This window comes from Petaurus breviceps, unplaced genomic scaffold, assembly GCF_028583685.1.
Source record: "Petaurus breviceps papuanus isolate PSGF00001 unplaced genomic scaffold, PetGlider_PUasm1.0 90842, whole genome shotgun sequence".
NCBI classification, from domain to species: domain Eukaryota; kingdom Metazoa; phylum Chordata; class Mammalia; order Diprotodontia; family Petauridae; genus Petaurus; species Petaurus breviceps.
Genome location: NW_027187358.1, coordinates 11,965,441 through 11,990,360, shown reverse-complemented (window position 1 = coordinate 11,990,360; position 24,920 = coordinate 11,965,441). Strand labels below are relative to the sequence as shown.

Below are 24,920 nucleotides of genomic sequence, written 5' to 3'. Positions count from 1 at the left end.
ACACACACACACACACACACACACACACACACACACACACACACACACCCACCCCTAGCTGTGTGAACTTGGGCAAGTTACTTAACCCCAATTGCCCTCCAAAAAGCAAAAAACAAAACAAAAAAAATACAACTTAGTGAAAACTTGATTTCAAGTGCAGCTTTATGAAGAGAATACAATAGCAATTAGATTTTTGGCAACCAAAAAATTAATAAGAATTAAATCCTTGGGGTGGTTAGGTGGCGCAGTGAACAGAACACCAGCCCTAGAGTCAGGAGGATGAGTTCAAATCCAACCTCAGATGCTTGATACACTTACTAGTCATGTGACTTAGGGCAAGTCACTCAACCCAACTGCCTTCCAAAAAACAAAAAAGTTTTTAAAAAGAATTAAATCCTTGATCAGTAAATGATGCTATTTCCATTAAAATTGCTGTTATGAAAGCTGGTTTCTGCTATTAACAAAACCAGAGAGCTGGCTTGAAGTGGGGTGTGACTTCTTCATGTCCCCAAATCCTGAAGAATCTGTTCCAATGGGTTCAGTATATATCTGGGCAGTCTAAGAAATTTCTGTCAAAGTATCCACCCTAATATAACCAGTCAGAAGTCCCAGTATATTAATTAATGCCTTGAGAAAAACTACCTTGTATGCCATTCTACCTCTTCTTCGGCACGCTCCTTCCAGATTTCTCTTTGCTTTTCTTCTAGTCTTTCTTTCTCCTGACTGGCTAAATCCAGGTTACCATTTTCCATGCCTCTCATATCTGGATGAAGCTGTAGGAGCTAAAATCTTTTCCATGCCCTTTTCTAGTTCATTGAGGCTCACAGTAAAACTGGTAAAATTATATATCTGAGAAGAATTTGGAGGCCTTGTGTTTATCCTCCAGGAGCTCATTGCTAGGTATGACTTGCACTGTATCTTGTATCTCAGGCACATCAACCACATCACTCTCATTTTTCAGTTTCATTTCTCCAGTTTTGCTTTTTTCTGGTGGTCACCTTTCTTTCTTTTCATACTTTTTGTAGGACTCATAGGAAACAAGATCATGCCCCATAAACATTCAGTCCACTTGCCATATATCATAAATAGCTTCTTTTTGCTTTTGTCCTGAATATATCCTTCTATTTTGTCAAGTTCTTTCCCAAACAGCCCACATGACTTAAAGTTAAGTAACACACTTATCTCCAGTTCTGTGATTTAAAATTTCAACTGTTCCACATTGTTCTATCCACAATTTGCCAATAATTCTATTATGTACACAGCAGCTAGGATTTGTTCACATTTTATGTTTGAGAAGTTGCAGCGTAATTGTTCCTCAGGGCTCTGCTTCTACACTTTCCCCCCCTTCATATTGTTTTTTTTTTTTTTTGTACTTAACTATTCTTTATGGCTTGGTGAATATACATAGGCATTATTTTCCCTTCCTACTTCCTTTTAATTTTAAAACTTTTTTGGTTAGATTTGTAATATTCTAGGCAAATACCTCTTCACCAGCACTCCACCCCTGGCTGGAAGCCTGTCATTCCTACATTTTAAGTCATGGTATATAAATCCAAATCCTATTCTTAAACATCATCTTCTTAACCAGTTGTTCACTTCTCAAACTGCCTTTTTCCTCTGAACCCTTGTCAAATGGACACCAGTAATGAAAACAACTGTGTCCCTAAGATTTTCAGCTTCTTACCCAAGACTTCATAATCTTCCACCTTCTTGAAAAATTGGCTTTTTAATACTGTCCATTCATTCATTCAAGCACCCACTATGTGGAAGGCTCTGTGGGAGGTACAAAGCCAAATAGGACAAAATTCCCTGTCCACAAGAAGTATATATTCAAGCAAGGGATAAAAAATAACCACAACAAGAAACTAGTACTGAAAGACAAGAAAAAATTAAATTGGAAAAACAAATATAAAGTACTATGCAAGCTGTATGACTACATGCCTTGAGTTCCTTTCTAGCTATGATTCCCAACAAGTTTTATAGAAGACGTGAGTGGTATCTAAACTGAGCACTGAAAAGGAAAGATTTCAAAAAGATTGGGTTTGGGACAGTGTATGAGTTGGGAGGGCATTCTACATATATGAAATGGTTTGAGCAAAGTACACTTTTAGAGATGTGATAGAGAAAAGTTATGAATAATTTAAGCTGTGGTGAGTAATCAGGTATACTATTACTACTACCCTCACTACCACCACCACTATTAGCATTTATATATTTATATGGCATTTCAAGATTTATAAAGTCCTTTATAAATATTATCTCATTTAATCTTCACAATTCAGGAAGGTAGGTACTATTACTGTCCCAATTTACAGATAAGGAAACATATGCAAACAGACAGAAGTGACTTACCTAGGGTCATACAGCTAGTGCCTAAGGCAGGATCTTTATTCATTATGCCACCTATCTAGTTTCCTCAAGGATATGTATTGCTGACTACTAGATTGGAGAGTTATCTTTATTACAGTAGTAGTTAAGGTCAGAATGTAGAGGAAATGACAAGCTAAGAGATTCAAACTTCAAGTAGCAGGTAGTAAAGGATAACTGAAGGTTTTTGAGAAGGATTCTTTATCTCTCCTGTGCCTAGCATAGTGCCTTCCCCATACACTGAAATATGAAATAAAAGATACAAAAAGAAAAAAGGGCAAAGAATTGGGGGGATGCTTCCATTTAATAAGGAGGAGCAAGAGGTAAAGGATATGATAACAAAAGTAATGAGATATATAGGAGGAAATATATGAGACTACATCTCAAAAGGCATAGGAAAGACCAAGAATAAAAGGATGGTCAAATGTCAATACTGAAGAGAGAAAAAAGAGTGAAAGGTTGAAAAGACTATTCTATTGGACTGGGTGACAAGGTAACTTAGATAGCAGATTCCCTAGAGTGATAAAGACAGAAGTCAAACTGTGAACTTTAGAGTAGATATTTAATGTAGTCTACTTTTACTACATGATTGGCAATGAAGAGAAAGACAAAGACAGGATAAAAATAAGAGGAGAGCACAGTGGAACAAAGGTTATTTTTACAACTGTGAAAACCTAAACCTAGTTGGAAACAGAAAAAAGGGCCAGTGGGTGGAAAAAAAGAGACTGAAGATATTCAGGAAAGTAAGGATGGTTGATGGCTCTGTAAGTGGAGGAAAAGGGTTCAAGGGCACAAATTAATAGCTACAACTTCCTGAGACAGAAGAAAAAGAAGAAAGAATAAGAAAGGATCTGAAATTTATTAAGAGGGAAGTTGATGAACTTGATGTTAAAGGTCCTTCATCTTATAAAGTCATAATCAAGAACACCACTGAGAATGAAGGCATTAGAGGACTGAGTAAGTAGCAAAACTTCTGAAATAATTGTTGAGCGACATAAGAGGAATTATGTTCCCCACCCCCCACCCCATGCAGCAATCTTGGCATAGTGGAGGTTAAATAACATGATTTTATAGTAGATTCAGTTGAGACAATTACATGACTTTCTTCAGTAGGACTCAATGGCATAGGGGCTATCTCCAGTCATCCTGATCTATATCTTGCCACTGGACCCATATGGCTCCAGAAGAGAAAGTGAGGCTGGTGATTTACTACAAAACCCTGCCTCAATTAAATCCCAATTCACTTGCAAAGTCCTAGCATTATCTTCCTGGTGTCATGGTCCTCTTTGAGAAGGAAGGACAAGTAACAACTAAATGGCATATAATAAGCAGGATGAGAAGGTGGATGCTGAGAACTACTAACCCAAAACAGAGATTATTAACAAAGTAGGAACATCTTTAATGAAGAATTAAGATACAGACATGAATTTAACATTAAAATGGTTGCTAATTTTTAAGATTGTGAAGGGAGTCAAGTTAAACCATTATACATATCACAGACTGCTATATATAACAACACTGCTTACTCTCCAATATTCTCCTGTATTGAATCTAAACTCTCCAAAATAGAGAATTTCAATGCTTTATTACTGAATCTGTCATTAAGTTTGAATTTATGAAAAAAAATTAAATTAAATGTGGACTTTGTAGTTAAATCACAAATATTGGAAACCTTAGTATGATTATTATGCAAAGAGTTTCTCGTATAATCCTGAGAACTAATTCTCTGATCCTCTGAGACTATACCACTCTATTATGAATATTAATACCTCACATTCACATAAAAGTTCAGGTTTTCCAAGAGACTTTTCTTGAAACAATAGCCAAATACATGACACAAATACTACTACTACCTATTTAGAAATAAAGAAACTGAGCTTCCAACAGTTTAAAGTCATGATAGTATCTAGATTCAAATAATATATCATAGATAAGAAGGATCTATTAGATTGTAAGTATAGAAAGCCCTATGAAATGAGGTAAATACCAAGTGCCATGGGATATAATTTCCTTTAAATTTTTACTGTATTCTTGTACTTCCTTAAACTGGTCTAACCTGATGAAGGGAGAAGACATAGAACTGGACATTGGGTTTGCAATAGGAAAATAAGGTTATGTAGGAAGGACATAGCTGCCAAACTCTTGAATTGTACCCTGGATCAACAATTCCTAACTTTTAAAGTATGAAGTCTCCTTTTAATATAAAAATGTTTTAAGATTCCAAATTGTAGTTGTAATATTAGAATCTCTTGGTCAACACTGACAAAAAGCTGTTATGAATTCAGTAACAAATTCAAATAAATTTGTATCTTATTAATTACAATAGCATCTATACACATCTGAAAACTAATAATATGGACAAATCATTATTCATTCAGTCTACAGAAGATACAGTTGCTTTTTATTATACTAACTAAGCTCTGATGCATAATTTGCTGGAGTTAAAGACTAAAATAATAAAGCTTGTTGTGACATGAATCTGTGGACACCTTGCTATAGTAACTTCACTTTTGATACTAGTTTTCTAAATTTCATACAAATCTCTAAGTATGATACCTTCTAAAATCCCCCCAAAACTATAGTAATCAAAGACCCTGGGTTTGTATCATTTTGGACAAAGTATGATCTTAAGAGTCTTAAAAAAAAAGAGAGTAATCTCTAAATGAAATTTGTTTCCAATTTCTATTTATAGTACTCAATCTGTTCTAGTATTTAAAATACATCTACATTTAAAAACACTTAAGAATGCTACATTTTAATCAATGAAGCACCTTGTATCCATTTTAGAGAAGATTGCTTTTAAAGGCTTCCACAAAAGTCCAATGCCTGTCTCATTGTGCCATAGAGGTGAACTTGAACTTTGTAAGGCTGTGCCAGAGGAACATGTCACCTGACTACAGATTCCTCCGATTGTGCCTGCTGCCTGTCAATGTAGCTAAGTTGGAAAAGGCTAATTACCAGTAAGTTTACCACTACCATGCACAAAACAGAAAAACAATACAAGACAATCCTCAGTCCTTTCAGGCCCTTCCCTTTCTTTTTACAAAGTGACAGGGAAAGGTGGCAGAGTATGCTCTGGATTTCTTAAAAGTATCTAAAAATATTACTGTAACTTGATACTTCATATGTGAAATTTTATCCAATAACCAATGAATCAGTATACCAGTGTAAGAACTAAATCACATATACTGGCATTATAATAGAACAGATAATAAAAAGAAGCTACAACTAAATGGAAAGATCATTTAAGGATTCTCGCTATCAATAAAGACTTGGTTTCACTGTATGCCTAAAGTTAACAAGAGACATCACTGCAAGAGATACTTGGCCATCTCATCTAATGGTGTTAATGAAAAGCACAGGCAAGAGGAATATTATAAGGATAGTTGCAACTTATATACTAATGATGCTGTAGATAAGGCAGAAAAAAATTCTACAAAGAACTTAATGTAAGTCCTCCAAACTATGTAAACATAAACCTGGATATTTGGTAACTAAAATGTAAAGGTAGACACAGGAAGGACAATGAAAAATATGGTATAGAATTAAGGGGGGGAGAAGGAAAGAAGCCAAAAAGGCTGTATATTAATCAGATATCTCTTAATGCTTTTCAAGAGAAAGGAGAGAAAGGCACTAGAAATGGTAAGTAGGATTTAGCAACACAAAAGAGAAATGAGTTATATCTAACCAGATAGGAAAGACAGAAATGAGTACCAGGTGAAAGATAAAAGTGAGGTGGCAACAACGTTGGTAATTAAAGCAGATTCAACCTAACCTTTAAATAAGGTAACTTTGAAAAATAAAAACAAAGAAAAGGACTGTGATTATTGTTATTTCTTTAAATAAATTATCCGAGTGTAAAAAAAAATACCATAATATAAGGAAGCCAAGAGCCCTGAAGCCACCTCAGATGTGAACATTCAATCTCCTTCCCAAACACAGTGGGCTAAAATGCAATATGCTGAAGAAGATTACATGCAATATGACCTCAAAAAAGTGAAAAGCAGTGGACGGAAAAAACAAATCAGTAGAGAACCAACAAAGCTATATTACTTCAAGTGTACTTATAGTTGAAACTGGAAGACAACAAATAGGTATGAGGAGGAACAGATCTGCCAGCATTTCTACAGATTTACCTCACTATTGTGCCTTATAAGGAAATACTTTGATGAATATGATTACTGATCTCTTCCTATAAAGCCTACAAGGTGGGGTTCATTCAAGATGTTAAGGACTTCCTCTAGATCTCGAACATTTCATGAATACCAGGTTGTTCACTGATTAGCCCTTGCTCTCATTACAAGACAACCTACCTATTTTTCCAGTCATACATAGCTCTAAAAAGAAAAATCTTCATGCTACTTCTGCAGTTTTTCATTGGTAATATGTTACAGCATAAAACAGGAATGATAGATTCAAAAAAGAAAGAGAATTAAGAGCTTGTGAACTTAGAGGGCATCAAAAGCAACCTTGCTTTAGGGATGAAATTAATAGGAATCAAATAAGATAAAATTTAGTAAGAATAAATGGAAAATCTTATATTTCCATTTGAAAAATCAACTCCAATTACAGGATCAGGGAAAATGGCTAGCTGGGAATGCATCTAAAAATAGGGCCAGCTCAATAAGAATCAACAATATGTTGTGGTATGGAAACCAAATAACAAAACAATGAAAAACTAAGTCAATGGATTGCATTAAATGAAATCTTGTGCCCACACCTACAGTGGTGACAAGCCCCACTCTGGTCTGAAGGCATCTGAAGTAGAAGAAAGGCAAAGCTAAGTGTGAATGTGTTTGAAGGACTGTTACAAGGATGGCAGGAACTCAAGCTTATGTAATGGGAATGTAAATTTTTAAGTTCTTCCCTGCCCCTAGGCTAAAGTACACCAGGAGCCTGGGGTGGGAGGCTTGTTTTTCAGTAGATACTTTTTGATTGGCCAGTGGATCCAGAAGGTTGTTACATTCTCTGAGCCAGGAGCAGGCTATATAAACCCTGATTTGAGGCTTTGTTTTGGGGCTCACTTTGAGAAGTGTTCTGTTATTTGATCAGATGAGACTCTGGGAAGCCCTTGTTGAGAGCTCCCTGGCTTTGAAAAACCCAGATGTTGATTTGGTATGGATGTAATGGTGGGACAGTTTGGAAACCTGTCTACTTGATCTGTTTCTCTGTCTTGACAATTCTAGGTAAACGATATATATATTTGACTGATTAAAGTAAGCTTGTTAACCCATTTTGAGTTGCCTTCCTTTAACAAAGCAGATCTAAGAACCTGTGTTGGCAGCCACCCTGGGGATGCTGGGGTGCTTGCTGATACAGCTCATGACCAAAAGCATCAATTCAAGGAAAAGAGAATACTTGGCAAAGAGGTTGGAGGGACTTCTACCTGTCCTCTAAGCACTGGAAAGGACTGTTATATAGAAGGAGATCTTTTTTGGTTTGGTCATATAGGGTAGAACCAGGAGCAGTTGGAGGAAGTTATAGAGAAAGAGTGTAGTCTGTTATGAGAAAAACTTACTAAAATCAGAGATTTTCAAAAGTAATGTTGATCAGGGTGAGAGTACAGCATAGTCCGGCCCCTGCCCCCTGGTGAGAGGGGTGCAGTGGCAGTTACCTCCGAAGCTCCTGGCCTACAGATCGTAGGGGACCAAGCGACCATTCAGAGGGTAATCGCTCATGCTTTAATCTAGATTGCAGTCTTGGGTGGTGGTCCTGGGGTGAAGAACACCCATGTACCAGAGCTTGTGGTGGCTGTAAGAGAGGGTACCCTCCTCATAACTCTGACAATAGCTCTGGCAGCAGGTGCAAAACCCCAGAAATTTGGGACATAGCTCTCTCCACTCTGGAAGCAGAGTTCTACCATGGCAAAGAGCTCAAAAGTCAAGTAATTGCCTGGCAAGATGAACAGAGGAAGTGCAATCAGACCATAGAATACTTTTTTGGGGACAAAGGGGATCAAAACATGGAACCAGAAGAAGACAACAAAATGAATCATTCTCATTTTCCTTATCTGTAAAAATGAATGAGTTTAAGTAGCTCATCTTTAAGGTTCCTCACTCTATTTAGAATTTTTAAAGCATCAACTTGCCAAAGGTTCTAATTAGGTACAATAACCAACCATGATTCCAGAGAATGGATGAAGAAGAAAAACTATCCACCTCCTGACAGAGAGGTGATAGACTAAATATCTAAAATGAGAAGCATTTTTGCACATGGCCAATTTGGGAATGTTTTGCTGAACTATGCATATTTGTCATAAGAATTTTTTCTCTCTCCCTGATGTTAGGTAGAAGGGAAAAGAGAAAACAAATGCTTGGTAATTGAAAATTTTTTTTCAATAGTTTTTATTTATTATATTATTTTGCTCAACATAAATGCAAACCATGCTGATTATACATCCCTATATGACCATAGCAACAACAAAAAATTTGAACTGTTCCTCCTTTATTAGTTTTTAAGGTAGGTTTTCCTAAGTAAAACTAAGGCTAGAATCCTAAAAAACTACTAATTCTGGACTCACTCAAACAATAAAGGGCTGATTTTTAAAAAATCTGACTAATATTCTTACTTTTTTTTTCTTTAAAAAACCACAGTGCCTAGAAATGTTTAAGGATCTCACTAAAAAATGGACTAGCATAAAGATTAGAACAATGTTCGCTTGTATGTTATCTGCTTCCTTAATCTAAGTGGAGTCTATTGGCAGGAAAGGATATACAAAGTTTTGTGGTCTTATCAATTTAAAAAATGAGATGCTATGGTAATAACTGAAGTATAAGCAGAACAGAATGTAATTAGGTACACATCCACTCCAAAAGACTTAAAAAGGATGTATCCTCAATATCATCCTTCTCTCTGATCTTTGCCTTCCCAGAAACATGGATTCCATGCCTAGCCATCCCGGCTTAAACAGGTGAACTTTTTGCCTTATCAGGGCTCAGGCCTCCATGCAACTTCCCAAAGTCTACTGGCTGTGCTCCATTGTAGGTAATATCTACCTTAGAGCTCTGCTTTCCAGCTCCCCCTTTGGTGTTGTCTTTCCCTATTAGCCCTACTGAGAGCAGGAACTCTTACTTCCTTATTTTTGTATCCCTAGCACTTACCACAGAGCTAGGCACATGACAAATGTTTAATAAATGATCTACCTAGTCTGTATTTGGTACACAGCTTAAATGGTGATTAAATGCCAGCAATTTTAAAATAAAACTAGTAATCCTTAAAGACCCTTTGTTAGTCTTACAAGCAGACTAGTAACTTTTTGATGTCTGTTTCTTATTTAATCAGGTTAAGGAATGATATAAGGAAGGGAGCTGAAGTTCCAATGGGTAATTCTTCAGTTTTAAATAGAAAAGATCCTGTAGTCTCTCAAAACATACATAATAGAGAATCCTAACGGAAAAGATATATCCCTACTGGAATTATTGGCCCAGAAAAATTTAAAGTGATATGAGTATCATTTCAAATAATTTTTAGAACTAAAAAGTACACTTTGATTTTTTAATAGCTTGATTAATATAGTCCCTAACCTCACTATAAATTGCTGAATTCTTAGCTACAGTTGTTATATCTCAGAGCTAGGCTTCATCTTAAATTAAATATACAAACAGATGTTCATAAGATCATACATTTAAACTGGAAGGGACCTTAGGAATCATTTAACCCAATCCCTTCCTTTTATAGATGAGAAATCTAAGGCCCAGGTAGGTTAAAGTGATTTCCCTAAGGTCCCTAAGGTAGTAAGCATCAGAGCAAGGATTTGAACCTAAGTCCTCAGACTTTGATCTATGATGCTACTATTACACTCCAAACTTATCAAACAAGACAAAAATCCAATAAAAAATATACATAGTCCATTTTGTTCTCTTGTTCACTCAGCATGTAATTCTTCTGAATCTTGCAAACTGTCATAGTAAGACAGAAATATCCAAATAATAATAGAGTTAACACATAGTGCTTACCATGCTCTAAGCACTTTATAATTATTATCTCATTTCATCCTCACAAGATCCCTAGGAGGTAGGTGCTATTATTATCCTCATTTTACAGATAAGGAAACTAAGGCAAACAGGTTAAGTGATTTGTTCAGGGTCACACAGCCAGTAAGTGTCTGAGTCTGGATTTGGCCTGAGGTATCCCTCACTAGGCCTGTTGCTTTACCCACTGTACCACCTAGTTGTCCCAAAATAATTGTCTAAGTTGGGTGGGGTGAGGTGGGGGGGGAGGGGGAGAGGAATTCAACTAGTATAAAAACTCAGTGGTTTGGATCCAGGTTTCTAGATAATCATAGTTTCTGTTAAGTCTATTCTCACAAATGAAAGCTGGCTACCCTAAAAAAGAATTAGCCCCACTGTTCTAAGTCTAGACTTTTGCTGTGCTTATTGGTGGAGGAAAATACAGTTATTACTATAGGAAACAGTTCCATGAAAAGTTGGTAAATATAAAGGCATAAAATGAAACAACCTATCCATTAGCTCCACTAGGGGAGTACTAGACGGCAGTATGCAAAGAAAAGGCAATAGTACTACCAGGTATTTTTTTCAGGTGGGGGAGGAGGGAAGAAAATAGAGGAGGCAGAAGAGGTAAATTGATGTACAGTCCCCCAAAAAGAGAAAAACATGACTAAGACTACAGAAGAGTTTTGCCTGAGGTTGGTAGGGAAAATCTGTAAAAATGACTTCCCTCAAATTAAATAACAGGATCTACTGAAATGAGAGACAAAAGAAGAGCTCTCAGAGGTACAAGCCACATACACCAATGTCAAACCCTTGACACCATTCCTTGCACACAGGCGGTGCTCAGTCATTTTTTTATGAACTAACATGGTAAGAACATGTTGAGGAACTGGGACAAAAAAACTGAGCAATGCGGTGATCTAAACAATAGAAACTGAAAGAAAATCTATGATGGTGTTATTGAGAAATTAAATTCTACAGGAATTAGTAATATGTTTTCAGATGTCCTTTTAAAATAATTCATAACATCAAATTTTTATACATACCTTTGAGAGTTCGAACTTGGCTCTGCTTTAGTACAGAGGTTATATAATGAGATGGTGATGATCCACTAAAAAAAAAATAACAAAAGGTTTATTTATGTTCCTTTTTGTATTTCATTCTTAACAGTCAAATTTTTTTATTAGCTAGCATATTTATTTGTTGGAGGGTAAAGCACTGTAGCAGATAGAGGGCTGACCTTGTTCAGGTACATCCAAGTTTAAAGCCTATTTCTGACCCATATTGGCTGTGTGACTCTGGGCAATGTCTCAGAACTCCAGGCAACTCTAAGATCCTAAGATTCAGAACAGCTGCTGATCTATACTGGTGAAGGGAGTTTTCTTAATAGGAGCTGCCCACACAGATGAAATCACAGGTCTGGGCCTTCCTATCTGAGTCTTACCCCTGAAGCACCCCCTATTACAACAATAAGAAAAAAATTTCATATTTTCCCTATTATTTCCTGAAATGTCACTCAGTTCAGTTTGGTTCTAGAGAAATTTAGGAAAGACTCAATGCTTAAATGATGAATGTAAGTATTACCATAGGGACAAAAATTTCAATAATGTACAGGGTTAAAAAAAGTTTGCTTTATGCAGACTCATTTCTGCTGACAACCAATTAAGCTTAACTACACACTGTGAGCACTTTTAAAAAGCATTTACACTAATAAAGATTATAAACATTATTCTCATACTCATTTGCATTTACTAATAAATACTTATATTTTGTAGATGGAATTAAGTACCAACATTTAAAAATTTAAAGTAATCACAAGAATCTAGAAACTGAACAAGAAATAATCACTTCTGTACTGTGACATCTATCTTAGAATAAATGTGTTTTGTCAAATAAATTTTCCAGCTTTTTAATAACCACAATGTTGTTAGTTTATTATTCATGTTTTACATACATCAAGTCTTTTCCTTTAGACTTTTGAACTACAACTCTATGTCACAAGAGAATCTAGGCATCAGAGCAGGAAAAGGCTGTAGATCACCTAATCTCTTCCTTTTATAGATGAGGAAATCAAGGCCCAGATTGGTGAAGAAATTGCCCAAGGTTATACAGGGAGCAATAAGTACATAGGAGGGCCAGGATTCAAACCCAGGTCCTTTGAGTCCAACTCCAATGCTTTTGCTACAGTGACAAGTTTCATATGGAGGATTCTAAGTTGAACTTGATGGCTTCTGGGTTCCTAGTGGTAATGGTAATGGTAATTTGAAGATCCTCCCTGCCCCTTAACAGGCATAAGTAAATTTGAGGATCTTTCCTGATTTGAAAATAAGCTGCCCCCTAATAGGCTGAATGTGGTCACATGGAGCCTGTGGTAGGAGGCTTGATTTTCAGGAAGGCACAACTTTTGTTAGTTTCTAATCAGGCAGTGGGTCACGAGGGTGGTGATGTTCTCTAACCCTGGAGAAAGCTATATATAACTCTGAGGCAAGGTTTTGCTTCGGGGCTCACTTTGGGAAGAGTTGAATGATTTGGCCAGATGAAACTCTAGGCAGCAGTTGAGCCCCCCCCAACTTTGAAAACCCAGATGTTGGTGCTTCTCTCTCTGGTAACTAACTAGGTATGGATGTAATGGTTGGACAGCTGGAAGCCCTGTCTGCTGGTCTGTTTCTCCGTCTGTATTTTTGTCTGCTTGTAACTTCTGTTTACATTTTCTCTGAAGTTCAGGGTGCTGACTTTTCCCCCTGAACTAGGTAAATGACATATGTTTGATTAAAGTAAGATTGTTAACCCCTTTCTGAGTTGCTTTCCTTTAGAAAAGCAGATCAAAGAAGATGTTGTGCTAGCAGCCATCCTGGGTATGCTATGGTGCTTGCTGCTACACTAGTCCCATGATTCTGAACTGATAGTGGTAAAATGTTGTGGTGATTACAGTTATGGTGAAGTTAGTGGTAATGGTCTAGAATTCATAGGTTCCCAAATGGGCTAGACTGCCCCCTGGGGGGTGCTGGAATGATGGGGGGAAAGGGAGTACATGGTGGGGGACACACAGTAAAAGCCCTTGTATAATTGGGGGGCCAGTAAATAAAAGTGTTAACCTAATCTAGTCCCAGGAGGGTTCTGAGTAATAATTTTTTGAAAAGGATGAACTAAGCCAAATAAGTTTGGTAACCTCTGGTGGTGATATAGCAATAGTGATGATAATGGAGGTGGTAAAAAATAAATGAGATAGGATTTTAGGAGTTCAAAGGGAGATCATTCAGTTAAAAAATGTGTTTCTATTGAAAATATTTCTGAAATAAAGTTATCAAAACAAGAGAGTAGTAGTGTGACACTACACCTAGGTTGTGTGCCTGTAGGCTGGTCACTTCAGCTCTCTGAAACTTAGTTTTGTCATCTGTATGATAAGTAAATTACAGGAGAATATCTCTAAGCTTTTATCTAGATCTTATTATTCTAAATGGAGAAAATTTTAACTCAAGATAAAGTTGTTAATGTAGAACGAAATAGATAGAAGCAAAAGAACTTTACACACAATGACTAAAATAAACAATCTTTCTAAAAGGCAGTCAGACTTAGATCAATTGCTGTAACCAATCTTAAATTTAGAGATCACAAGATAAAACCTACTTCCCTAATCTAGAAAGGAAAGGAAGGGGGAAGAATACTGTCTACATTACCAGATGCAGTCATTTTGTCATATTTGCCTAACTGCTTTTATTTACTGGGGGAATAAGTGGTACTTAGAAAATTACAGTACTATTAAAAGCAAAATGCATAAACAAAAAAAAGGATAAGGTTATGTCAAAATAGGTATCCTTTATATTGTGACATTATTATTTGTTTTTGTTTTAGACAGGGCAAAAATTCTAAAATTCCAGCAAGCTCAGTAAATCCCTGAACATATGGAAAGGCAAAAAAAGAAAAAATCATTAGTAGAAAGATAAATATTGAAGCAGAAACATAAAAAACATGGTACTTTAAATATGTGTGTTTCTGGAAACACTGCCAATTCTAGTTTTCCAGGTTTTGGGGGGAAATTATTTAAATAAACTTAAAACCCTAACCACCTTCATCAGTTTCAAAATTTACTGTACTAACAATTCTTTAGGTTTGTCAGTAAGTATCATTAACTGATCATTTCCTTTACTCTAGGAAACATAGCTATAAAAACTGCCAGCTTTTATTTAAGTTGTATTAACTAGAGCTAGATCTTATTGATACATATTCTTCCAATCTAGTAACAGTTCAATGGAAAGCTAAAACTATTTAGTAGTTTCATTATAGACACATCAATTTGGCTTTTTATACTATCTGTCCAAATATATTCCCCCTAAACCCTACCACTGTAGTTGGATAATTTTTTTTTTAATCCTCCCAGTTGAAGCTTTAAATTCTTGATGAACAAAATTGTTAATAGAATATTGAAACATTAAAATTAAACTCTAGGAGCAGGTAGGTAGCACAGTGAGTAAAGCACTGGCCCCAGAGTCAGGAGAACCCTAATTTGGTTCAGGCCTCAGACACTTAACACCCACACAAAAAAAACTAGCCCTGTAACCTTGGGCAAGTTACTTAACCCCAATAGCCCTCCAAAAGGCAAAAAAAAAAACAAAAACTCTGCTGTATGACTGTGTTGCACACTTTTTTCAAGCTTGTTACAATAGCTGCATAGACTTCTACCTAACTCAAATAAAATAATGGTTGCATATAGCACCAACAGACCCAAAAAGAGTACAGGATGCTTCTCTGAACAAAGGAAACAAACTCCACTTCAAAGATATAATACACTTAAGGTCTGGATTAGGATGACAAATATAGGGGTTCAACAGAAGTTGTACCCAAAGGCAAAGGTTAAAAGAATCACAAACACCTTATTAGTAAATAAAAGCTCAGCCAAATTTTATTTTACTTGGCAAATTTCTTTAGCATGTGAGTGATTATTTTTGTGAATTCAATGTGATATTTATAGAGAAAAGGAACTTTGAAAACAGAAATTGTGAGACTTTACTAGTTCAAAGGTGAATATAAAACTTTAAAATGACAAAAAAATGCCTTTTTTCCTTTTTTTAAAAAAAACAAACTTAAAATCTATATTCCTACCATATCCTTACACCTCAGAAACATTTGTTTAAAAGAAAATTTAAAATGATTACTTATTTCTCACAGGCATGAACAAAATAATCCCAAAGCAAAAGCACAAAGTGTAGATCACTCTCTCATCCTAAATTCTTCTTTAAATGAAAATTTTGCCATTTCTCCATTTCAGAAACCCCAAACACTTAAACCACTAATCATTTGTAACTGAATAAACCCTTACTTTTGTGGTGATGCAGGAGGGGTGTAAAATGCAAGTGCTGAGGAAAAAGGCTGCTTCTTCAGTGCTTGTATAAGATTGGGTTTATATTCTGGATCAACACACCATAAGGAACCTTTTCCATTCACCTAGCAGTAAAGAACCAACAGGATTAATGTTTTTTTAAAAAACTTCGTAGAGTACACAGATAAGCAGAATTTAAATTATTTTATTCCAGTCTTTATGAACTTACAGAGAACGAAGGGGGTAGGAAATGAGAAAGGCTACAAGAATGGGGGAGAGAATATGTAACACCATGTCCCGATGCTTCCTTAAGAAACTTGAAAAACTGGGGCAGCCAGGTCACACAGCGAGTAAGAGCACCAGCTCCAGTGTCAGGATGACCTGGAGATCGAATCCCAGGCTCAGATACTCAGCACCACACCCAGAAATAACTGGCTGTGTAACCTTGAGCAAGTTACTTAACCCCGATTGCTTAACAAAAAAAAAAAAAAAAAAAAAGAAGAAGCTTGAAAAACCTAGCCGGGAAGATAACTTACATACTGGCATTTTCCAAGATGTTTTCTATGCAATGTTATTATCTTCCTCTCAAAAATATTAAAGGTGAAACTGTGTATCAAAAATACAGATGACATATGGCTGTGTTTCTGCATACTTGGTGGATAATCATGCCAAGTCTTAGGGTCAGGAAAAACTTGACTTCATTTGACAAGGGATGTCAAAACACAATTAATTGCTAAACAAATAGTATCAACAATAAGTATCATGAGTTCAAACCTAGAAGAAAGCATTCCTGGCTACAGCAACCTGAGTGGGCAAGAGAATAATAGAGAATGTCAGATCACAGGCTCAATCCTGAGTTTTACTAAAGTTTTCTAATTGAAATACATAAACTCTGCAAAACATCTGAAGATTATGGCAATTAGATCAGGTAGCTTTTTTGGTAAAAATAAATGCCCTTTAAAGAGGATTAATAAAATTGGATTTACAGCACAAGATAGCAGGAAACTGGGGGGAAGGGGAGGTAGGAAAGAAATTAGATGGAGAGTTAAAGCAATTTATAATCCTTACACTGCTGAATCAGAACATTATAAGAGGAACATTACCTACAGAAAGAAACCTGGCAAGTAATGTTAAATTATATAAAAATATCACTAACCAAAGGGTTTGTTTGGGGATGGAAGAAGTAGGTGGAGAAACTATTATCTTATTTGCATATTGGAAAAATCTTTCTAGCTATAATTTTTAGAAATAGCAATTATGATCAAAAGTAAGAAGGCAAAACCTGAAACAGCATACTATTTCACAATCTATTTTCAAATGATCTATTATGTTACTTCTATTCTTCAAGGATCTGGAATTTTATTGGCATGGGCCCTCTCTCCACCAGTACACATCACAATCATTCTTTTCCATGGTAGAAAATTATTTTGGTTTAAAAAAATTCATCACTCCAAAGTCAATCTGCAGATAAAATCTCTTCAAACTAGCCAAATTAATTCTAAAATTGCAGTCTATACATTGTCTGGCCCTGTACTCAAAGCCATTCCAGCTGTACTCAGATTCTAATACTACTTTAGCTTATGGTGAGTAAACAAATTCTCATTTTGGCCTACAAGTAGATAAATTAACTTTGTCTTATAATCAAAGAACAGTGCTGGCTGGTGCAAAATCGCTCCAGGATATGACAGGTTGTCACAAGCAAAATAAAGCAAAAACTGTATCAGAATTTAGAGTAACTGTTTCATTAGAACTCTGAATAGATTTAACTCTGCAACAAAGTGATACATATAAAAAGACAATACCTTAAAATTACGATAACCACAGGGTTGTGGCAAGACAGGACAACTAATATTGTTAGCAGGTCAGTAAATTGGCACAACCATCCTGGAAAACAATCTGGAAATATGCAAAAAACTCAAATACTATATACCCTTTTACTGAAATTTCACTACTAGTTGCAAATCCCAAGCCAGTCAATAACAAAAAGATCCTGTATATATCAAAATATTTGTAGTCCCACTTTTTGTGAGGGCAAAGTACTGGAACCAAAGGAGATAGATATTGCTTAAGGAACGGCTTAACAAACTGTTGTACATGTACTCCCCCCTTCTCTCATACTGTCTATCCCTTAAGATTCAATTAATGTAAATCTCCAAGTAATCACCCAATGATTAAAGAACATGCTGTACATGTTGGGGCGGCTAGGTGGCTCAGTGAGTAAAGCGCCGGCCCTGGAGTCGGGAGGACCCGAGTTCGGTTCTGGCTTGAGACACTTAACACCCACACAAAAACAACTAGCCGTGTAACCTTGGGCAAGTTACTTAACCCCAACTGCCCTCCAAAAGGCCAAAAAAAAAAAAAAAAAAAAAAAAAAAAAGAACATGCTGTTATGACCTTATAAATTATGACTAAAAGGTTGAATTCGTGCAAAAAAATGGAGTTTTGGAAAAAGGCACATTACTGTACTTTAAGAAATGCTAAACATGATGAATGTGCGATCAATGAACATGAAGCTTGGAAAGACATATATAGTAAAACATTTAGCACATTGCCTAACAGTAGGTAACAACTGCTTATGGATTGACTGGATGTATATAACAATTATAACAATGTACACAAAAAAGAAAAACAACAAAACAACCCAAACAATGATATAGAATTATAAAAACCAAGCTTGGTCTCAAAAAAAGTTAGGAGAGGACGCATCACCTGGCTCCTTTGCAGAAGGGGGAGAACAATGGTTGTGGGATACTGCATATAACATCAGTTTTTTAAAATGCTGCTTTATTTTTTAGAATTTTTCTTTCTTCCTTGATACTTTATTATTAGGGATGTCTCTCTAGTAGGGGGTGGAGGAAAAAGAGAGTAGAAAATATAAGGGAAGATATCAATAAATTTTTTAAAAGATATATTTTAGTCCTTAAGGAAAAATGACCACTTTAAAAAAATCTCATCAGTAAGGACTAATTATATGTTTGGGTGATTGAAATATGAATGACAGGCATGTAAAATTTTAAATTAAAGTACAAATAATTTGGTGCTTCTGAAATCATAGTACCAGGTTACAGAAACTAGTACTATTACTTGCTAGATACCTACTCAGTTTCAAATTAAGATAAAGTCTAACCCGTAAGAACTATAGTTGTTGGGCAGAAAAAGTATAATAATTTAATCACCATAAATTACCAAGTTAAAAAAAATTATCTAATGTTCTATTTTGGTATAGATCTTACGACTCTCATAAAACAAGTTCAAAATTGCATTTCACATTGTTTTGTGGGAAGATCGTAGAAATAGTTTTTATCACTATGAAATGAGTTCTTAAAATATAAAAGTAGGAAAATCAATATTGAAAATATACTGCTAGAGAACAGTTAAGCTTCTTGAGTGTGGTCTCAAGTAATTCTAGTTATGTTTCCATGGTAGCATTTCCTTTCCCTAGCTCTGCTATTGGTAATATGAGATGGCTCTATACTTACTGCTTTGTGTTTTAGATTACATAGCTAAAACACACCCAACAACTTACTAATATTCATCCAAAATCTTATCTATATATTATAGATTCATGAGGCTGAGATACAAGTAGATGAAGAGATTGAGAAAGTGCTGTCTGTCAAAAGTAAATGCAAAAAGAAGACATGTTACTGGAAACAGGAAACATGAACACATCTCTCAAATTGTTAAAGTTTTAAAACAATGTATAGTTTTTCACATAAAACTAATTTAAAGGGGCAAATTAATTCCCCAACAAATAAGCAGCCAAATGATAGAAGTACTTTCTTCCTCCAAAAAGAAACATGAGCTATCAACAAACAAAAGGGGGAAAATGCTAAACATCACTGATAAAAGAAATGTAAACTAAAACATCTGAGGTTTCACCTCTACACCCAAACTGTCAAAGATAATTAAAAACAGAAACAATCACTGCTGGAAGATCAACACAATCATCATCATCATCATCATCATCATCATCATCCTGCTGGGAGAGTTATAAACTGTAAATAAACTTTAGAGAAAAGTTGCTGAAATGTGGATGCACTTTGAACCTGCAATCTTACTACTAGGCATATACCCTAATGAAGTCAATGACACAAAAAAGGTGCTATACACTAAAATATTAACACAACTTTTAGAAGTAGCAAAAACTGGAAACAGTATATATCCATCAACTGAAAGATGAATAAATTGTGGCAAATTAATGTAATGGATTATTTCAGTACAAAGAATAATTAATGTAAGGAAATGAGAGAAACATGAGAAAACTTATATGGACTAATGTAGAATTAATAAAGTAGAACCAAGAAAATATATACACTGTTAGAACTCTGATCAAATGCAATGATCAATATTGGTTCCAGATGGCTGATGATGGAACATATATCCTTTCTCTCCTAGAAAGGACAGAGATACTATATTACTCCTGTCTCCATAGTAATGGGGTAGATGATGGGAGGTGTCATGACAAGAACTAAGGATCTTGGTTGGGTGATGGTCCAGTCTTATCTTCCCCCTTCCCCAACCCTACTACTTCCATTTGAGCCTGACTTCTGTCCCTACTCCACTCTCATCACTATTCTTGGCTGCTCTCTATCTTTCCAGTCTTCTTACATTTTACTTTCCTCTAGGTCTTCTCTGATCCAACTACGCTGGCCTCCTTGCTGTTTCTTGCACAGAACACTCCATCTCCCAACTCTGTGCCTTTTCACTAGCTATGCATCAGCCTAGAATGCTCCCCCATCTCACCTCCACCTCCTGGTATCTTCCATTTGCACTTACCTTGTATGTACATATTTATATGTTTTATGCCCCACTTAGAATGAGAGTTACTTGATGGCAGGGACTACTTGATCTCCAATGCTTAGCACTGTGCCTGGCACATAGTTATAGTAATAAATATTATTACACATAGCAATAAATGCATGTTGAACTGCCTGAAATTGTTAGCTGATGCCAAGTTCCCAAGGTCAATTCTATTTGGAATCTTTCTATAGACTTTTCTCTCTCTCTACTGTGCTAGAATAGAAAGAGTGCTAATTATAGACTCAGAAAACCTGGGTTCAAATCTTGGCTTTGCTGCTTCCTAATTTTAGCACTCTTGGTTATCACTTAACTTCTCTGGGCCTAACCAGTAAAATGAAGGGGCTAGAATAAATGAGCTTTTAAACTTGAAATATGATTTACCTACAAAAGACTGTCAACTTCTCAGCCTAGCATTTAAAACTTTATAATCTATCCCTACCCTATGAATGAATTTTAAAAAAGCATTATTTAATGCTTCCTATGTATCAAGATTTCCTCCTCAGAGGAAAATCAGTTTCTTCATCTGTAAAATGAAAAGGAGAAGAAAATAGCAAAACACTTCAGTATCTTTTCCAAGAAAACCCCAAAGGGAGTCAGGAAGAGTCAGACATGACTGAAACAAATGAATAACAACATGTATCAGGTACTGTACACTAATCACTGAGTACACAAAAACAGAAGGAAGGTCAATGACCTCAAAGAACTTATATTCTAATAAAAAAAAAAAAAGACAAAGAGGTAGGAATGGTGGGCAGGAAGGGGTGTGTAGATCAGGAAAGTCATTAAACTGAAGATGAGGAGAGGGTGGCACTTTAATCAGCAGCACAGGGAAATGGCCAGGGTCAGAAATGGTGAAAGCTCACCAATCAAAATCACAGGTCTCTCGGTCAGTAGGTGAAGCATGAGGCTGAAGGGTGAATGGGAAATTCAAAATAGTGGTAGGAAAAGTCAACCTTCTACCTTACTACAAAAGCCAAGTTAGAGATCCCTTTTCACTCCCCTCAATTCACTCCCTGCCTGAAATATCTTTCTTCTCTACCTTTCTGCATAAAACTCATCCTTCAAAGTACAGGTATAACTCTTAAATGAAGCCTTTCCTATCAATTCCAGTTCTTTGCTCTGTCCTGCTATACTAATAGTTTTTTCCACTTAATTTTGACACTTATGGAATGTTTTGGTATTTCTACACTGTCTCATGTTATTAACTCCCCTAGTCTTTTCTAACTACCAGTAGGCAATTACATTTAACTACTCCACATAACTAAGCATAATTCTTTGGGAAAAAGAATTCGTTAAATAGTAAACAACATCTTGGTAGTGTGAAAGGATTAAAGTACTTCTCAGTGTTTATTCACCAGGGATGTCAAGTCCATTATTTGCTCTTCTATTGTTCTACTATCTTCACTTAATAGTATGCCAAAATTTATTGTTCTTTTGACCTGGATCATCCTATTTTGGCAATTAGGGGAGTAGACAACGCAACAGTTATAAATAGCTGTAAAATGATGAACAAGTGAAAGTTTGATGAGCAATGAAGTCAACATACCATTCAGAAATTAAACTATGGGCTTTCCAAACCATTAGGTGAACTAAGATGAGCTAAAGCCTTTATTCTAACATTTACTTAGGACCTTTGCTTGTTGTTGTTGCTTGGCCTTCATTTTCAAAGAGAACCAATGACATTGCAGGGTCATGTTTTGACTTGTGCATGAACAGGATTTAAGTGAGGCAGAGTTGCAAAGTCATCAACCTTACTCTCTCTTCCAGAGTCATCAAAATCCAGTGGCAAGACAAAAGTCAAGATGACTGGTGACAGTCCAGGATGCAGAGGATGACTTTGGCATCTTGGGTGTCTGACCAAGTGTTTATGGCCTTTGGAATAAATTGTTCTCAACAGCCCATTACTCCAGGATAAGTCTTCACATGCTTGAGGTAGACAACCCCCTAGCTCACTGAGGGGTTTGTGGCCTGTTGATTACCCTTAACCTGGTTTGACCCATTTGTTTTTCCAGGATGCAACTGCTGCACATGCTATAGCTTCTTGGAGCCATAGGTGAGAGTTGAGTGCCATGTGGACACCAATCCTTCATACCATAAGCTAGTCCTTTCTGAAAATACCCCATACTTATGATGTGTGGACCTTTGCACAGGAATTAAAGAAAAAAGTTAAACTCCAGATACAACTGTTGCAAAATAACTGCCACTAAACTTACAAAGGTTAAAAAATATCTATATCTGCCTGAGAATTTCTTCTATCCATTGCCAACCTAATCAACCAATCTTTTTTAATTTTTCATTTATGATACTTCATCAGTTTATGTAGCTCTCAGTGAAGAATTTCGTCTACCAATGTAGACTACTACCCTCTCTGCAATTAATAGTACAAGAGTACTAAAAGTTTAAATGACTTTCTGAGAATTATATAGTCAGCCCAGGTTATCCTGACTTTAAAGCAAGTTATTGATCCATACTACCACAACTGCCCCATATCTACCTAGCAAATATTCAAAGAATATCATTATTTCTAAAAGGAATACAACATTCCTTATTACATTATTCCCTAGAAACACAAGAATACATAAAAAGAGAAACAAGGAAGCAGCATTAAACATTACAGAAGTCTTACTTTCAAAGTTTTCAATACAGTATCTTGTCCTATATGACCTTTCTTAAAACTTCTAAACACCACACAATAACTTTCTGCCCATTTAACATGCAATGAGGTGGTATAGTGAATAGAGAGATGGATTGAAGTCAGGAAGACCTGATTTCAAATTTTTCCTCAGATACCAGCTATGTATGCTGTGTGACACTGGCCAAATTACTTAACCTCTCAGACTCTCAGTTTCCTCATATATATAGCACCTACCTCACAGGATTATTCTAAGGATCAAATGATATAATTAATGTATGCAAAGTACTTTGCAAAATTCAAAGCTCTACACAAATACTATTATTAAAGTATTTAATTTCATTTTACTAAAATTCTCTTTTAGAAAGAATACATACAAAACTTTAAAAACGGGGGTCTTTCTGATTAGAGTACTCTTAAGTGACAAGGTTGCAATTTATTTTGGTTCAAACCCATCATTTCACTGGAGTAAGAAACATCCTAAAAAAAAAAATAAAGACAGCAACTGTTCTACAACTTATTAAGAGAGTTATCTTGGGGCATCAAGAGGTTAGAGGGTATATTTAGAGAGTCACACAGCCAGGCTGTATCAGAACTTGAACCCAGAGGGACAACTAGGTGGCGCAGTGAATAGAGCACCAACCCTGGAGTCAGGAGGACCTGAGTTCAAATCCCAGACTCAGACACTTAACATGCTTACTAGCCGTGTGACCTTGGGCAAGTCACATAACCCCAATTGCCCTGTCTCCCCCCTCCAAAAAGCAAAAAAAAAAAAAAAAAAAAAAGGAACTTGAACTCAGGTCTTTCTGCTATCAAGGCTCACTTTCTAGCCACTTTCTTATGAGATTGCAAAGGGAAACAAAAGTAATCATAACATGAAAAACATTCGTTAATGAATCACTTATAAAACTAGACCCAATTTAAAAATCCCTCTTGCCTTAGGGACATAATGTATGCCCATCCTGGTTCACTGTCATGTCTCAGTTAATCTCTGATTTTTTGGTGAGTCTTCAAAAAGGAATGATTTGAATATCAAAGGATTAATAATAGTCCCTAAGAAGATATTTTTGCAACAATGACCATCTCTATGACTATATGTCAAAAGTGAAATAAAGGTTATCTCGCTTTCTTATTCCACTTTTTTTCTTAAAAAAAACAAACTCTAAACTTTTAATTTGTTTATTCTATGCTTCTGTGTTCATTCTACAAATAAGCAGTTTTGATTATTTTATTAAATAACTTATTTTTAAAACTTTGCTTTCATTTTTCAAGGTAATACTCTTTCTTACTATTTACTATGAACTGCTGGTTCCCATCTTAAGTAGATTAAGTGAACTTTTCTGGTATGAATGATCTCTATCCACAAAAAAAATCTATTGTACCTTAAAATTCACTTAAAAGTATAATTTTCATACTGCTCCCTCCCAATCCAATTTATGTTTCCAAACTCTCACCTAGCTGATTCAAAAGTGTATTTGTTTGCTTTAAAATGTTACATAGGGGCAGCCAGGTAGCACAGCAAGTAAGAGCACCGGCTCCAGTGTCAGGATGACCTGGGGATCAAATCCGGGCTCAGATACTTAGCACCATACCCAGAAACAACTGGCCATGTAACCTTGAGCAAGTTACTTAACCCCAATTGCTTTAAAAAATAATAATAATAAAACGTTACATAGGTAGATACCACTTTCACTCAGTGGTATACCATAAGATTGTTGAGAGTAAAAGAATAACTTTATCCAAAAAAATTAATAGAGTGAGATTAGGTGGTGTAAATACTCTGGAACTGGGGTTTGTCTGGAAAAGTGGGACTAATTCTTACCTTTTACCTATAATAACACATGGATAATTTGTC

At 35.8% G+C, this 24,920-nt stretch overlaps 1 protein-coding gene and 1 pseudogene across 6 annotated transcripts in view; both read right to left on the bottom strand.

Moving 5' to 3' along the window:
• FOXN2 (forkhead box N2) overlaps nucleotides 1-24,920 on the bottom strand; it is an 82,422-nt gene that overhangs the window by 25,259 nt on the left and 32,243 nt on the right. For all 6 annotated transcript variants that reach the window (XM_069071660.1, XM_069071664.1, XM_069071657.1 and 3 more), the window contains exons 3-4: nucleotides 15,634-15,758; nucleotides 11,363-11,427 (exon numbers count right to left, since the gene is read on the bottom strand). In XM_069071660.1, the coding sequence (XP_068927761.1) occupies nucleotides 11,363-11,427; nucleotides 15,634-15,758 (190 nt within the window). The remainder of the gene's footprint in view (nucleotides 1-11,362; nucleotides 11,428-15,633; nucleotides 15,759-24,920) is intronic.
• LOC138148864 (oxysterol-binding protein-related protein 2 pseudogene) lies at nucleotides 28-1,748 on the bottom strand (annotated as a pseudogene).